This window comes from Lepisosteus oculatus, chromosome 10 (genome assembly GCF_040954835.1).
Source record: "Lepisosteus oculatus isolate fLepOcu1 chromosome 10, fLepOcu1.hap2, whole genome shotgun sequence".
Classification (NCBI taxonomy): domain Eukaryota; kingdom Metazoa; phylum Chordata; class Actinopteri; order Semionotiformes; family Lepisosteidae; genus Lepisosteus; species Lepisosteus oculatus.
The window spans coordinates 2,376,400-2,393,295 of record NC_090705.1 but is presented as its reverse complement, the minus strand read 5'-3'; the positions used below and the strand labels follow the sequence as shown (position 1 = coordinate 2,393,295).

At 42.1% G+C, this 16,896-nt stretch overlaps 1 protein-coding gene and 1 long non-coding RNA gene across 4 annotated transcripts in view; one reads left to right on the top strand and one right to left on the bottom strand.

Moving 5' to 3' along the window:
• Window positions 1-7,509, top strand: part of bzw2 (basic leucine zipper and W2 domains 2) — a 28,164-nt gene extending 20,655 nt beyond the window's left edge. For all 3 annotated transcript variants that reach the window (XM_069194741.1, XM_069194742.1, XM_069194743.1), the window contains exons 8-12: window positions 1,942-2,112; window positions 2,515-2,661; window positions 3,302-3,440; window positions 4,692-4,814; window positions 7,060-7,509. In XM_069194741.1, the coding sequence (XP_069050842.1) occupies window positions 1,942-2,112; window positions 2,515-2,661; window positions 3,302-3,440; window positions 4,692-4,814; window positions 7,060-7,085 (606 nt within the window). In that variant the 3' untranslated portion in view covers window positions 7,086-7,509. The remainder of the gene's footprint in view (window positions 1-1,941; window positions 2,113-2,514; window positions 2,662-3,301; window positions 3,441-4,691; window positions 4,815-7,059) is intronic.
• Window positions 7,510-10,882: 3,373 nt separating this feature from the next.
• On the bottom strand, window positions 10,883-16,884 carry LOC138241358 (uncharacterized). The gene is made up of 4 exons (XR_011190580.1): window positions 16,794-16,884; window positions 16,251-16,339; window positions 13,701-13,918; window positions 10,883-11,742 (listed from the first exon to the last, which is right to left on the bottom strand). It is a non-coding gene; the product is annotated as an uncharacterized lncRNA (long non-coding RNA).
• Window positions 16,885-16,896: the final 12 nt, after the last annotated feature.

The following is a 16,896-nucleotide window of genomic DNA, read 5'->3' as shown; positions in this document are numbered from 1 at the left end:
GACAGATAGGCCTGTTAATCATAAGAGGAGGTCGGCCTTCTCTTCAGGCTTGTGTGGTTCCTGGTAACTAAGTAATCTGAGGATCCTACCCAGCCATTGTGCCAAGGTGTCAGCTTCAATGTAATGGTCTGGTGGCTTGTTCCAGACTCCCCGCTGTAATACTGAAGATGCTTTGGGCTGGACAGGGTAACCACCAAGTCACTGAATACATCATTTCTTGTAGCCCTTCACATAACATCCAATATGGTGATTTGTCAACTATCGAGACCCCTGAAGTGGCTCTACAGGTTTGCTCACTGCAGTGTAGATGCTTGCGATTCTTGCAGGGGATTGTGCACGCCAGCTGAAACTTCAAGCGCTTAGCAAACTCATGTATTGGGAGAAACGGTATCAAGCAGCATCACATAATGTCATTGCTCCCCCTAGTGGTGCAATCTCATCATACTGGGAGCACCTATATTGTACATGAATGTATGTGTTCGTATTTGGGAGGCATACTTAAAGGCGTAAGAAAGTTTTTTAGGTGGGCACACCCCTTAGTTCAAACTGTCATTTGAACATGAGCTTTTTTTTCAAACTATATCTCATAAACATACAGTATAACTTTTTGTTAAGTGTTAAGTGAAATGTTAAGTGAAATTTTATTGTTACAGTATACATTGAATATATGGGGTTTAAGAAAAAAAAAAGAAAATACAGCAGGATAAACAATAATTAAATTTACATAATACCCCCAGATATCAAATATGTAAAAGATATACCTGAGCAGTTGGAAGAATTGTGAGGCACCTGAGTTCTTTCTTTTCTGGCAAAGCTCTGGTGGAACAGTAATAGCTGTAGTTGTATTTGGGATTGACAAATGTTTATTAGAAATGAAAATAACACAAACTAAACAACACGCAACACAACATACGACAGATTATTTAAAAACCACTGCATCTCAGAGGCTCAGGTTCTGTCTTCCCTGAAAACACAGACTTCTGTAATCAGAAATCCTATATAATGCCTAACTGGACTACAAGAGAAATACCTTGTGTCCTAATTACTCCAGAATATGACCCAGAACTAAATCTCTCTTTATATATATCCTGATGCCCAAAACTGATCTCCTGATTCTTAGAAATTTCCCATTGGCCTTTACCAATCATAGAGTCCTAATAACCCCCCTGTTGTCCTCTCCACTGGGAGCTGATGTGTGGTGAGTGTACTGGTGCAATCTGACTGCCGTCGCATCATCCAGGTGGTGCTACACACTGCTGGTGTAAAGTGCTTTGCCTGGAGTGCCCAGAAAAGTGCTATATAAGTGTAAGAAATTATTATTATTATCATATTAAGATAGCGTCACCACTAGGAGAGAACGTCTTTGGGCTGAGGGTTGCACAGGTATGGAAATCAGAGTTTTAAAAGTAAAGGGCAACAAGCTCTCTTAAACAAGGTTCAAATCACTTAGCTAGAGTCTGGTCTTCAAGATTGAGCAGACCAAGGTCCTCTCACCCTTGGACAGTTCTTGCACAGGTCTCTCTCTTTCTCTTACTCTTTCATTTGTCATTTTCTCCTTCTTTGTCTCTCTCTCTCTGCTTCTATTTTATGTTGTGTTTCTGTTCTGACGATGACTGTAATGACTTAACAAGGAGTTTACTAGAGTAGACCAGTAGGACCCCTTGGATCATCTGTGCTTTACTGGCCTAGCTGCTGGATGAACAACCTCATTGTTTTCTGAATTCTGAGAACTGCAAATGATAATACCTCTCCTGCCCTAACTATATCATTAGTTCTCAAAGTGTGCCAGATGTTCAGTAAGGCTTCTGCCTTTCTTACTCATTTCAGATGATGAAATGAAAATTAGATGATTATGCTGGTATGCTCTCTTCTTTGGTTTGCCCCGTTCATATTGTATTTTATTTTATCAAGGCGATTGGTCATTCTTTATCTCCTCTTTAGGAGCTGTTCCCAGCCAACAAGCAGAATGTTGAGCACTTTACAAAATACTTCAATGATGAAGGTTTAAAAGAGCTCTCTGATTTCCTGCGTGTCCAGCAGTCTCTGGGGACCAGAAAGGAGCTGCAGAAGGACTTACAGGAGCGTCTCTCTCAGGAATGTCCCATCAGGGAGGTGAGACACATGGACAAACTCGGCAGCCTTCATAACTAAAACTAGTAGAGGGGAGATTCTCCTGGGAAGTAGTGTTTAGCAGAAAAAACCGAGATCGTTTCACAGAAAACTACATAAGCTACCAAGTAATGACTTTTCCAGCTATCCTCCATTCAATAAACAAAAAAATCTGTAAGATTTATTATCTTGTGGCAAAAGGTTTTATTGACCCCTTAAAACATTAGTTCTCACTAGTTATTTGTTAATGAAGAATATGTTTGGATGTACAAACATTCGCTACCTGCATGGCACTGTGATATATTGCTAATCTCATCAGTTCGTTTTTTTGGCAGCCACAAATGCAAAAACCTCAATGCAGTGGTGATTTTTTACCAGCATGACATTCATAAACTGTTTTTGCAGATGGTTCTGTACCTTAAAGAGGAGATGAAGAAGAACGAGCTGCAGGAGCAGGCTGTCATAGGTCTCCTGTGGACCTGTGTAATGAATGCCGTGGAGTGGAATAAGAAAGAGGAGCTGGTTACAGAACAGGCACTGAAACACTTGAAGGTAAATGTAAAAAGAAGACATTTCTCGAGAAGTGGTATCTCATAGGGGAATTCTGTGATTTCTTAGAATGCACTCAGCATAATCCCTTGTCTATATAGACTGCATTCCACTGTGCTATAACTTGGGTGGCATATGCATTGTAATGAATGATGTCTCTATACTTACATTATTTATTTCAACCTTACTTTGTTGGTGCTGATAACTCCAGTTCAGGTTAGGTACTGGTATTATTATTTTTGCATAATGAATGTGGTCCTAGAAGCCCTTTATATGAATGTAAAGACTGAATAAAAGAATTCATTGATTAACCAACTAATCATGAATTGGCTTTCCTGGTACACCTGTTGCAGTCATTTTGTTTTGCTGACTTTTGAAACTTAATGGTTAGATGTGGCTAGCACAGGAAACTTTCAGGTTAACAATCGGACAGTCCAGGAATGCTTTTTTTTTAAAATAATCATATACTTTGAACAAAGCAGGAATGTGTTTTTTTATTTTGTTTTTAAAGTCATAGTTTTATTGGTTTTGAGTTAAACAGTGAAGCTAAATACAGTAACAGATGCAGCCATTCATTTTGGAGGACATGTTGGAAAAGCTCTAGTAACTCAACTTGGTTAAAAACATGGTTTTGTTTTCCCAGCACTATGCTCCATTGCTTGCTGTCTTCAGTACCCAAGGCCAGTCAGAGCTCATTCTGCTCCAGAAGATTCAGGAGTACTGCTATGATAACATACAGTTTATGAAGTCCTTCCATAAGATTGTGGTCCTTTTTTACAAAGGTGAGGGTTCTCCTGGTTCCTTTAAAACTGATATGAGTGACTCTGTGTCTAAGAACTAGAAGAACATCTTGGCACAAAAAGGGCTATGGGAGCACAGGGCCATGTTGTTGAAATGGATCTCCTTTGGCCATTCAAGGAATGGGCAGATGTGGGGTTGTATGTAGAAAGGTCACTCCTTCCCAACGAACATCATCTTTGTCTGCTTTTCAGGTGCACCTGAAAGTGTTAAACACTAATGCACATGTTCTCCATGCTCATTGCTCATTGATACTATAAAAGTCTTAAATATTCCTCAGTTGGTAGGCTGCCCTTTTCATAAGAGAACCCGTTTAGTATCTTTACATTGTAAATAACAACTTTGTACAGTTTTGCATACTGAGGATGCACACACAGTTTGGCTTGGAGATTTAAATGTCCAAGAAAATGGAGATAATCAGTTGAGATCCATCTAGAGAAAAGTAGTGTGATTTGTAATTCTACACAGGAATCCAGTTCTGCATTCAATATATGCCAATAGGATAAGAACATGGGTACAAAGGAGAGTAGGCCATTCTGCTCATCTGACTCACTTAGAAGTTAGTAACCAGTGGAGCCGAGGTTCTCATCTAGCTGTTCCTTCAGGGACGCCAGTGTATCGGTTTCAGTGACATGGCTGTGGAGCTTGTTCCACACTCCCAGTTGGAATACCGAAGATGCTTCTTGTAGCACAGGGGCCCTGCCAAGCCACTGAAGGCATCATCGACCGTACGTCTTCACACACCATCACATTTGGAGATTTTCAGTGCAGGTTTACTCACTGCAGTGTCGAGACGTCTGAAAAGCCGCTGCCTGCGGGGATGGATTCCTGCAGGATGACTGCAAGCTTCAAGTGCTTAGAAAGCTCGTGTGGAGGGGAAGGAAGTCAGAATTCAGTTCTTTGGGCTGAACGCCTTTCGGGTGAATGAAAAAACCCGAATCGGGTCCTCTCAAGAGTTTTCACTTTACAAAACTGAAAGGGTTCAGTGGGTTTAAAAACACTTTATACTTCGAGATTCCACCCTGTGGAATCGCCCAATAAACTGGATTGTAAAATAATCACATTGGCAGAGTGTTCAGATGAAGTGCTTAAAATGTCGATGCCCCCTGTGTTGACCATGTTCTGTCCAACGGAGGCTGTGAGAATTTAAAATTTTATCCGCTGCCCCGTTAAATACCATAAGATAAAATTCGTCCCGCTTGGGGGGGAAAGCTAATACATGCTCTTTATCACAGCCGATGTCCTGAGTGAGGAAGCCATTCTGAAGTGGTACAAAGACGCTCATGCTTCCAAAGGCAAAAGTGTCTTTCTGGAGCAAATGAAGAAATTTGTGGAATGGCTCCAAAATGCTGAAGAAGGTAATGTATTTCATTTAGTTTCGTAGACTGCGAGGTAACAGCAAAAAGATAACCACAGACAGGAGGTCACCATGTCAACGAGAGAGTTTGAAATGACGCCAGCGGGCCATCATCACTGATACCTAGGCACTATTCAACCATTTAAGCCAGCAGCCATATCACCCTGCAGATCACCACTGCCAGCCCACTGAAGCTCAGCAGGTGTGAGCCTGGTCAGTACCTGGAGGGGAGACCTCCTGGGAAAGCTAAGGTTGCTGCTGGAAGAGGTGTTAGTGGGGCCAGCAGGGGGCGCTCACCCTGTGGTCTGTGTGGGTCCTAATGCCCCAGTATGGTGATGGGGACACTATACTGTAAAAAGACACCGTCCTTTGGATCGGATGAGACGTAAAACCAACTCTTTGTGGTCATTAAAAATCCCAGGGTGTGTCTCGGCAAGAGTAGGGGTGTTACCGCGGCGTACTGGCCACATTTCCCATTGGCCCTTACCAATCAAGGCCTCCTAATAATCCAATCTCTGAACTGGCTTCATCACTCTGCTCTCCTCACTGAGAGCTGATGTGTGAGGAGCGGACTGGTGCACTTTGGCTGCCGTCACATCCTCCAGGTGGGGCTGCACCCTGGTGGTGGAGGAGGGGAGTACCTCCTCCACCTTTACCCGTGAAGAGAAAAGCGCTATATAAGTGTAAGGAATTGTTATTAAGAAACATCTCCAATGCAGCAATGCATCACTGAGCATAGCCTCCTGGAGCAGCAGCAGCTGGTCGTTTTGTGCTTGATTCCAGCAGGTTACCTGCACGCTTCACAGTATTGCAGGCTTCCATCGTCGCATCACACCATGAACTCAGCGCTTTTCCTTGTGCGCGGTAAAATGGCAGACTGTTCAGACTGCAGAGACAGGCAGTCCTCTCTGCGGTGTGGTGGCACTGTAGGCAGCTGCTTGGTGGTAGATGCACCACAGACTGCACCTCTTTACTGCATGTTTGGGAATGTCAAAACATTTCTGTCACTTCCTTGTTATTTTTTTTTAGTTTTGGATCATGCCGGGCTTCCGGGAAGTGTAAATGGTCCATTTTATTTATAGTATTGACAGAGCAGCTCCAGAAGATGGGGGGGTTTGGTGCTGCTGTGGACAGTGAACTCAGAGTTATTTTTCTTCCCTCGTGGCCGCTGACAGTCCTGTTTTCAGGACAGGCCCGTACATGACTCAGCAGAGTGTTTTATACTTGGTTGCAAGATTGCAGAATTCTAGAACAAGATCTACACATGTTCTCAAACTGGATGGTCACGTGAAAAAACACTCCCTAAGACAACTCACACACAAGAAAAAGGTTTTAAAAAGATTTTTCCAAAATACAAAATGTTCCCAAAATTCTTTCTCATTGCCAAGTATTATGGTTTTTTTTCAGTGCCTTCTCAGTTTGAAAATGGACTCAGTAGTGTATGAATATGGGTTTTAAATGGTATGATAAGTGTTTTGCATTTTCAGTGTTTATTTTTCATCCCTTCAAACTTGTTTGTATCTCAGCCAGACCCTGCAAGTGCAATCTCGGCAGCCCCTCCTGCAGAGTGTACAGGTGACCCTGATCACCAGTCCAAGAGCCCACTTGACTCACATCTCAGTCAGTCCTGTAGTTAAATAGTCTTACATTTGTCGTGGCATATTTCGTGTTGCCAGCTGATGAATGAAATATCCCAAAAAGCAATGGATCAGACATGTATATAATAGTAATGGTAACATGTATATAAAGAGTCATTGCAACTATCCTTATAAATAGGTATGGTAGATAATGATACAGATTCCTGTATTCAGAGGGCAATATGTCCTCTATGGGAATATGTCCTGCTAAACAGGAATATCGTAGTATCTGTGTTTTGCTAAATTGGAATACAGAGAGACAATAACTTTTCATTGTATTATAAAAAGAGGTAGGATACTGTGAAGTAAATGCTGAAAAATAGTAATTTTATACTGGATTATGTGAATACCCTTCATTCCTTTTACTGTACATAAGTAAGCATTTGGAGATGTAGCATTTTGTATTATGTTGAAACTGAAGTATTCATATTTAACAAAATTTATTGCACTTTAGATTCCTTATTGTACTAATTGATAAAGGAGGGTGATTATTTTTGTCTTCAGAGTATGTTCTGCTATATTATGGGAATTTTGAAGTTGCTTGCTTTGCAGCTGTCTGTCTCACAGTGATTCCTGTAACATTTATTTCTGTTTAAAATTCCTTTTCAGAATCCGAATCTGAAGGTGAGGACTAGCCCAGAAATCGAGAAGATTTAATGCTGAGCAGAATGCTTTCAAAGGCCAGTCGCTGCAGAAATGGCTTCATTGTATTTGTTGAAGAGTGTGTAGGCTAGTCTTTTCCTTTGAATTGCAGATATTACTGTGTACTTAAAGCCCAGTGCACCAGAGAACTTCTGTGGGCTTGTATGACTTGGGCAGTGTGTTCTACATTAGAAGCAAAGAAGACAGTAATCGACGAGACATTCAAGAATCCTGAAATGGTGTAATTACGGACTCCTTTTACTTACACTCTTCAGGCACTGTAAGAACACCACAGTGTCTGTTTTAGTTTTTTTTTTTCCTTATTCAGATAAGTAATTATTCAGATTACTTGTGTATGTTGACAATGGGTATTTTTGAATAAATGGGTTTTGTTTGTTAACCCTCCTTGTTTTAAAACACTGTCCTGTTCCAGTGGTTATTTGTTGTTTTCTTATTTAACTGCGAAGAGGCGATAACAGTTCACTGCAGTTTCCTGGGTTTTCTTTGGTGATCCAGGAATACGTCTTGCTAAACAGGACATATTCCTACAAATGTAAAATGTTCCCCGGCCCCTTAATATTATTCATATTCAGAGATTAGAGGACTTCAATTCCTAAGGTATATTTTAAACACAATTTAACACATTCTGTTCCCAAGTCTTCATTTAATCCCCTCGTCATTTGTATTCTTGATTTCCACATCACCATCGTCTTGAAGGTTAGGTTTCTGGGATATGATGTGGTTCAATCGCTGATCAGATCTTTCCATTACTATCCCTTCATCTACACGGCCATCACCAATTTTCTCAACGCTTTATCCAGTGCAGGACAGACGGTGCCTATCCCATCAAGGAATGGGTTCAAGGCAGGATAAACCCTGCACTGGATTCCAGTTCCTCTCAGGGCAGATGCACACCAGACACACACACTCATTTATGGCCCGGGCTAATTTTCCAAGAAGCCAATTAACCCTCCAGCGTGTCTGTGGACTGTGGGAGGAAACCTTACGGTATGTTCGCAAGGATTTCTATTTTTTTTTTCGGTTCGTACTGGCTAGATGTGAGGACTGAGCTGGATATTGTTGACTCCTGGGCGTTTTCTCTCATCTCAGCCATCGAACTCTTTCAAAGCTGATTCTGATTTTTAAGAGCTGTATTTTGTTGTTAAGCAGCAGCCTGTACTGGACAAGGAAGGATCCGTGTTTGATGCTGGTGTGTGGTTAGGAGCCGTCATCAGACACGACCCCACGCAGTTTTAATCACGCGTGTGGTCTATCCTGCAGGTAACCTCCACATCTGCTGGAGGAAACACACACACACACACACACACACACACACACACACACACACACACACACACACACACACACACACACCTTGCTTCTTCTCCGTAGAAATAGCTGCCGCATGAAGACATCAATATCTCTGCATCTGTGCTCACATATAATCGTATGATGTAGGCATGATCATCCTCCAACCCAATTATTCTAAACGCAGTACCTAATAGCGCTCTGTGCTTAGTCCTCGGTGCAGGAAAGCCTCACTGTGTCGACTCAATCAAAATATCGATAAAACGAACTAAATTATTTTTAGCCTTCAAAGCACAAAACACTGGACATAGTTAAACCCCAGTTTTTCGACATTGTCAATGTTATTACCTCACGAATGAAACGGTAATATTTTAAATGTGATGTTTGTAAAAAGCACTTTATAAAAAGCACTTGTAACATTACATTACATTACAGTATAAGGCACTTCGTGAGAGCGAATAAGCACTAGTACTCTCGTCCACTAGGGGTCACTGTAGGATCGTGTATTTCCATATCAGCAACCAGGTTTTTCTGGAACAAGGTCTGAAAGGATTAAAGATGAAGACGTCAGACGTACGGCGACCTTACTATATAATAGTTTACCAGATATTTCTAATATATTTCTAAAAATCGGTAATCGTACAGTACCTTAAAAAGTGCCTTTGACACAAATAATCTATTGATGCTTGTTTAAGCACTGGAGAGACTAAAACTTAAATCGAGTGATAAAATTCGGATGTAATCAAGTGTAAGAGGTTTAATAAATCAGCCATTTCTTATCATCATGTAGACATTGAACGTTTTCTGTCAGAGACAATTTATCCTTTACTGAATTTTTGATTAATATTAAAAAAAATAATGATTGTATGATGACAATGCTAAGCAAAAAATTAAAAAGGTACTATATACAATGTCTATAGAAAGTCTACACACCCTTTGCACAGTAACACATTTTGTGGTCTAAAAGCCTGAAGTCACGACGTTAAATTCTTAAAAATAAATAAAATTATGCTCAAACATTCTGAAGAGTAATACACATGAAAACCCAGAGAAGATGGGTTGGATGAGTATACACACCCCTGAGTTAGTACTCGGTGGAAACACCCCTTGCTTGAATTGCGGCCATAATTCTGTTTGGAGAGGCCTGCACCACGTACAGTAGCACACCTAGGTCTGGTGCTTGGCCATTGCTCCTTACAGAACTGCTCAAGCTCAGTCACATTGGGAGGGCAGTGCTCCTGGACTGCAAACCTTCGTGACTCCATAGATATTCAACAGGATTGAGGTCAGGGCTCTAACTGGGACACTTTCTACGGGCCCTGTGTGTTACGGGCATCAACAATTTGCTCAGATCTTACCCTATTGTTTGACTGTTGGGTTTGGGTGAGAATAACATTTGCAAAGCTCAAATGTTACCCAAACTCCTCCCCAACCCAAGCTCCTCATTTTCAATCTTAAATTCAAATTTCCCAAGACTTCACAGTATTTTAACCTGCAGTAGCAATGGAAGATGAAACTAACAATGTCCGCAAGATTCTAGCTGCCTGGAATCTGTCTGTTGGATAATTGTGCTTTCAGAAGCACAACCGGATTAGAACCAATCTTTTCTGATGAACTTTATTAAGAACCTTCTTAAAATCTAAGGATACCATATTTTATGCTGCAGTCTGCAACCACAGTAATATTATTTTTCAAAGAACTCTAAGAAATCAGTTAAGTAAAACCTAGTATACCTGTTTCTTATTGGAAGAGTTTTCTTAATGGCCTATGAATAATATCTCTCATTTCATAATGTACAATTGGTAGAATGCCACTAGAGCATGGAGATCGTTTGTCTTAAGTGCTTTTAGTACTTACAAATGTTTCGTTTATGTGTCTAATTTGCAAATGTTATTTAATATGTAGCTTTGTCTTTGCCCAGAGGCATGCTACGATTTCCTTTCTTGAAGAACACCTGAATTAAATTTCTATTTATTACACAGCCATTTCCCTGTCATCTAGAAATTTCACTTTTTATCTGAGGCACTTGCCTTCATCCTTTACTGACGTTTTGTTGGTTTAATATTTAAATAAAAACTTTGATTATATGATTTACAGTAACTTCCATTGCAATACATTTTTCTGTTTCTGTTATGATTGTTCTAAAATGTACTTTATTCTTATATTTTTAAAGTGGTTTTAAAACTATTTAGTCCTCTGTTTTAATTTGACTACTGTTACGATGAATCTGCTCTGTGTTAAGCGCAGAAGATTTTCAAACTTGTTGCTTCTTATTCTTTACTGATTTCTTATCTGTCCATCTGGTCTCTCCTTCCTTCATAGTCTATTTCTAGAAATTATGCTCTTTTGTCTCGGACACTGTTCACTCTTGAAATGGACCTCAAAACCGTGTTATGAGAAAAGTTCCCTAGTAGTTCTTTCACGTCTGTTTTTCCCCATTTATCTAACAAATGAAATAATAAGAGTATTGTGTGGGTACATAGTATAATGGAATGTAAATTTCCTATAGATGAGTTTAATGGTTTAACAGTAAATGCAGCAAGCTATGTTACCAGCTATTGTGCCTTCTAAACAAATGTCCAAATTAATGTGCCAAAATGGTGAGTTGGAACACTGTACTGTAGGAGTTACAAGGTCCTTCAGATGAGATGTTATACCAAAGTCTTCACTAATTGGTCGCTGAAGATGCCATGTGACTGTTCGTAGAACCAAGGGTGTTAACTCCAGTGTCTGTCAAGATCAGTTCTTTCCGGGCCCTATGCGGACGACACGATCCGGAACTGTGAGGATACAACAGGGAAAATAGTCATGTAGGAGAAGGGTCTGGAGACGGGGGGAGTGTCCGAGGAGTGCAGGTGTCCAGTGGGAGCGAATCCAAGGCGAACAATCCAAAGGGGGAATCCGATACGGGAGGCAGAGTCCGAGACCAGGGAATCCATCCAAAGGAACTAAAAACACGAACCGGGTCGGAACCGGCGGGGCAGGGAATCAGGAACAGGAAACTAAAAGCATGACGGAGCCAGACGCGGCAGGACCGCGGGCTCTCACGAAACGGGATTCAATGAGAAGCGCCGGGCAAACGCCTGCGTCTGGCTTTAAAGGTGGAACTAAAGAGGGGCTGGGCAAAGGAACAGGTGTAAGCAATGGGGGGAAACGAGGAAGGGCTGGAGCGCCCTTAAGAGGGAGAGTCGCGATCGTGACAGTGTCCTGGTTAATTTCCAAGCTGGCCTGCACAAATTTCCACTGGTGAAATAATTTCTCACTTCCCTTTTCTCCAAGAGATCTGCTGTGGTCTCAGTCGGCTGGTGCGTCTGCCGTGTGTCACGCAGGGTGGGGGCTGCACTGTGGTGGGGAGGACATGGGAAGCTCACATGAGCTTTTGACATGTATGGTAGAGGTACATAGAGCTGAAGATGAAAGATGATGATGTTTCAAAGTATACACCCATGTGCGAACAGTATATACATGTACACAACAGTATTTGGGCAGTTAATCAGCACAAAGAAAGTACATTTTATCATTCTTAATTATTCTCTTGAAAAACGTGAAATAGAGATTAAACTTTATAATAAATGTACTATAAATATAGACTGAACTTGATAATAAGCCAAAAAATTATCATGTAACATATATACTTAAGCACTGGTGTTTGTATTGTATAAGGAACAATGAACACAAAATTGTGTACTATTGTATATTATCCAGTTCTAGAAGGCATCTTGGGCAGAATTCTATATTCAAGCAGGATAACAATCCTAAGCCTCCATTTAATGTACAAGAAAAAATCATAAAAGTTCAAAATTTCCAATAATTTCATTACCTCTGTTTGAAATCCACCAATATACTGTGGGTTAATTAGAGCCTGCAGCTGCTTAGATGAAACCACAGAAAAACCCAAAGCTGGAAGTGTTGAAGAAAGGTGAAAAATATCACACTGTTATATGTCAAGAACTGGTCTCAAAATAGGAAAAATAACTATGAATTCTAAAAGAAACAAAAGGTACTGTATAAACATAAAATAATACAGTAAGGATACCCAAATAGCTTTTTGATGCAACTTGATTCAAAGTAAAATGTATGGTGTTTTCTATTAGAAAACGTAACTTCAATATTATAACTATAAATACTGCTATAGGGATTCATAAAACTTGATTTTTGCCTTTTTTTCTCAGTTTCTAACTGGGCACATCCTTCTGTAATTGTACAGTACATGTACAGTATTTGTTAAGTAGGCTTCAAGAGCAGGCAGAACGTTTAAAGAAAGCGCTCTGTATTCAGTCCCTGCCTCAGCTGACACTTCAAGGTCAGAAGACTCTTTCAAAGTCATTGCCAAGGCACCAGGGTGGCCTTATGAACAAAAGCAAGCGAAATCTTGCAAAATACCAGCCGAGGAGACAGTCAATGTCTCAAATGTCAATGAACACAGCAACAATTGTTTCCCCAAACAAATTATACACACTAATTGCTGTCAACCAAATAATGCCCATGTCTGCCTGTTCCTCGATGGAAACCCCCAGGGCAGGGCATTACCGAGCAAGATCCAGAAGGCTCATTCTTCAGATAAGTACCATGAATAAGGAACCATGCACACAATGGCAAAATATCTGAGCACAATGTTTTGCTGCTGCCCTTTGCCTTATGCAAGGTAGCAATGCACACACACTGCACGATTACTGTATTCTCCTGCCAAAAGAATTTCCATTAGGGAGTAGCCAGAAACGGGGTTACTGGCATGCTTGTACTAGAATTGGTCAAGGGAAGCAGACATATTCAGTGGTGTCTGGCTAGTCTATGGCACAATAAGGATGGTTGGGCTCACTTTCTGTATTTGTACTGTGTCACGACGAACTGGGTGAGTGGACCCTTCTCCCAGCCACTCCCTGTTCTTTTGAATTGCTCAACGAGGCTTAAAGGACAGAGCTATCCCAGAGAGGCAAGGAAAAACACTTACATGTACAGTGCCTTAGCACATGTATTGTAAAGACGGTACCACAGACAGAAAGGCCACACTGCAATGACTTCTCTATTTCTCTTGCAGGAGACAAAAATGAAGTCACAGAAGGAGAAGTGAAGGAGGTTGCATGGTTCCTTCTGCATGCACATGTGGACAGAGAAATGTTAAGACCACATTCTGAAAATGCATGGATGCATGTAAGACAGGCAGAAAATAAAAACAAGTCAGACTATAATTTAGTTTTACAATACAGTATTCAAATCTGAGCTCTGGTATGTTTTACCTTTGTTCAGACCCTCCAGCTTTATTTATGTCATATTATTCGTGTATTTGTCGGATTACTTACATTTGTATCCGTTTGTATGGCCTGATGTTTCACTGGGGCAGTCTGTTGTGAAGTGCCTCGCGTGTGAGTGCACCAGCCCCAGGGCACCTGCACTGGCCTAGTGTTGAGAGGCAGATGTCACTGCTGTCTGGAGCACAGGTGAAGCTGTTCAGTGCTTGCATGGGACTGCACGAGCAGGGGGAAACACAGGTGACATCTGGTAGCACACAACAGTGGAGCTGCGAAGAAGAGACAGAGAGTGAACTAGAGCCTAACCAGCAGTGCTGTTGGAAAGGGAGGGTGTAACGATCGTCACCCCTCCTCTTAAGGGCGCTCCGACCCTTTTGTATTTTAATTGATTATGTGTGCCTGCCCTCTGTTTGTCCCTCATTATTTAAGCCTGGCGCTCTCTCTATTCCTGGCTCAGCACTGGGAGATGGACGCCCGGAAGCTCGCCTACCAGCAGGTCCAGGAGAGACCCGACGGCACAGGCTTCATCACAGCGTCCTGACCATCTGAGTCCGGGGCTCGGAGCGCTTGGCCTCATCATCCTGGTTTTATTTCCTGTTCCTGTACTGGATTTTAACCTTGTTTGTCTCGGATGGATCTCCCGGTTCCTGGGCCCTGGACTGCGCCCCGGATTCCCAATTGTACTGTTTGGACTCGTTTGCCTTCACCACGCTCACTGAGCACCGGATCACCGTCGTCACTCCCCCCTGTCTGTTCTCCTGTCCAGAACCTCACTGTGTTTTCCCTATCGTCCTCCATTTACTTCCGGATTATACCGTCTGCATAGGGTCCTGAACTACGCTTTGCGGGAGCCTGGACCGGCTCCCATTACAGAGGGGTTCATTTACTAAACTGGCTCCCACCCCATAATCCAGGAGTCTGCAACTCAGTTCCTGCGGAGCCTAGAGTCTTCTGGTTCTGTTCCATTTTGACAGTTCCATTAAACTACTCTAATTAGTTTAATTTAAAATATTCTTAAGGCCTTCTACAGCTGATAACTCAAAACCTTCACTTCACTTCATTACAAGGTACAGTTACCTATACAACACCGTGGAGCCTGGCATGAATATTATAATTATGCAGTTAATGAAATATTTAGACCAGCTATGTAACTGAGAGGTCAGGTGGAAAAAAAGACAAAGGGCATTCCAGCGACTGAGTCTGAGATTCCTGCCGTACACTGAAACATGCTCAGAGCCCTTAAAATTACTCAGCTCCACCAGCCACCCCGACTCCCTGTCGAGCTCTGACGTTGCCCTCAGTGGGGGAGCTGTTATCTTCTCTGCTCAGCTGACTCCAGGCACAGATTCAGATCTGCGGCCTCACTGCGGAGGCTCATGGGAGTAGGAAAGCGTGTGAGGGGGGTGGGAGGGAGTGGCAGCAGGAGAATCAGTACAGCAAATCAACAGGGGTGAAACACGGAAAGATCACGTGAAAATCCACGTGCAACAATGATCTTCATTCTATAAAAGTGCATTATACGGGTGCATCCAAGGGCTTTAAATAAAAAATAGAGAGGAAACAATAGTAAAATAATTAGTAAAACCTTGATTACACAAATGTCTTTGCAGGCATAAAACATCCAATGAATCAGCTTTGTTAATACTATTCGGAGGTGCAGTAAAAGTCTGAGGTGAAGTGACGCAGAAGGTCCAGTCACTCCAGTCCAGTCTGAGGTGCAGAGACACAGAAGGTCCAGTCACTCCAGTCCAGTCCAGTCCAGGAGCAGAGACGAGAAGGTCCAGTCACTCCAGTCCAGTCCAGGAGCAGAGACGAGAAGGTCCAGTCACTCCAGTCCAGTCCAGAAGCAGAGACACAGAAGGTCCAGTCATTCGTGGCTTGCAGGCTTGTTCTGAAGACATACCAATGACCTCCATTGGAGGATCGAAGATTTCTGATGGTGATGCTGTATGACTGGACAAAGCATCCGTGATGTAGGGACGAGACAAGCAATTCAACGTCTTAAAAGTCGTCAGTAGAATGAATCAATTCGAGATGGAATTGAAAGTCATGGGGCACATTTAGGAACAGTAGTGATTTGAACATCAGGCTGGGACTTTATTAAGAATCTAACTGCCGAGTTTTGAACTTAATGCATTTACTTGTAGTGAGAAACCACAGCCAGCAGGTCTTTTGTAATGATTCTGAAGTAGACAGAATTGTGAACTGGTCTCTTTGCCTCAAGTATTGATAGAGCAGGATGTAGCTGGGCAGTATTCCTCAGATGTAAAGTTTGTTTGCTCATTCACCAATGTGGTTAATAATTGATTGTTTTTCCTCTGTTTTAAATAGGGTGATGAATGTTACATGAACTAATGCTGAAACACGAGCTGGCTGTTCAAACTCCTTCTCCTGCTGAAGCCTTACGGCATTGTTGAAAAATAACTGATACCAGTAAGGACTTACTGTAGCGTGTTACTTCAAATGTTAAAAAGATGAAAGGTTTTGTGGTTTCAGTAGGTCAGCGCAGTCCTGTAAGAATTTTAGAGGTTTTTAAAAGGGGGAAAAACCATGATGACTGGCATTACAAAAAATGAACACTGATGTTTTTAAATCACTGACCTATTTAATGACTTCGGGCAAAGTGGCAGTCAGATGAAGTCATCCAAAAGCATCCATGGACCCTCCTGAACCCTCAATGAGCTGTAAACCTAAGGACATTGAAGGTTCATGATAGTATTTAGGATTTTAGGGCCCATAATATGATATCTACAGTAGATCACTGCCGCTTATACTCCCAAAATGTATTACATTAAAAAAAAGAATGCAACAGCATTTGCTTTAAACTCAGAAATGAAACAAGAAGGGATGAAGTCTGATTTAATCTGATCTAGATTTTTTATCTTTCCAACTCGTGAGGTCCTCGCACACCATCTGGGCATGCCGCAGAAGAGAGCACAGCCGCCTGACCCAGAGGGGCTGCCTATAAATAAGCCTGGAAAGAAATCAGGTCGACCCGCAGCGGTGCTGTAAGTCGATACGGCGTACGCGTCTACAGGATCCCGATGTCTTTGCCATGAAGAAGTGAAGAGCGCTTGGATTTTGAGCCCTGCCGGCCTGGAGGATGCCTCTTGTGAGACCTGCAGACCTGCAGACGAGCCTCACCTGTCACAGAGTGTCGTCACCCAAGGCCGACCGGTGTGTCCCCCCCCCTTTCCGCCCCCGTCGGCTGCGCGCACGCAACACTGTATCTCCGCATAGATTTGCA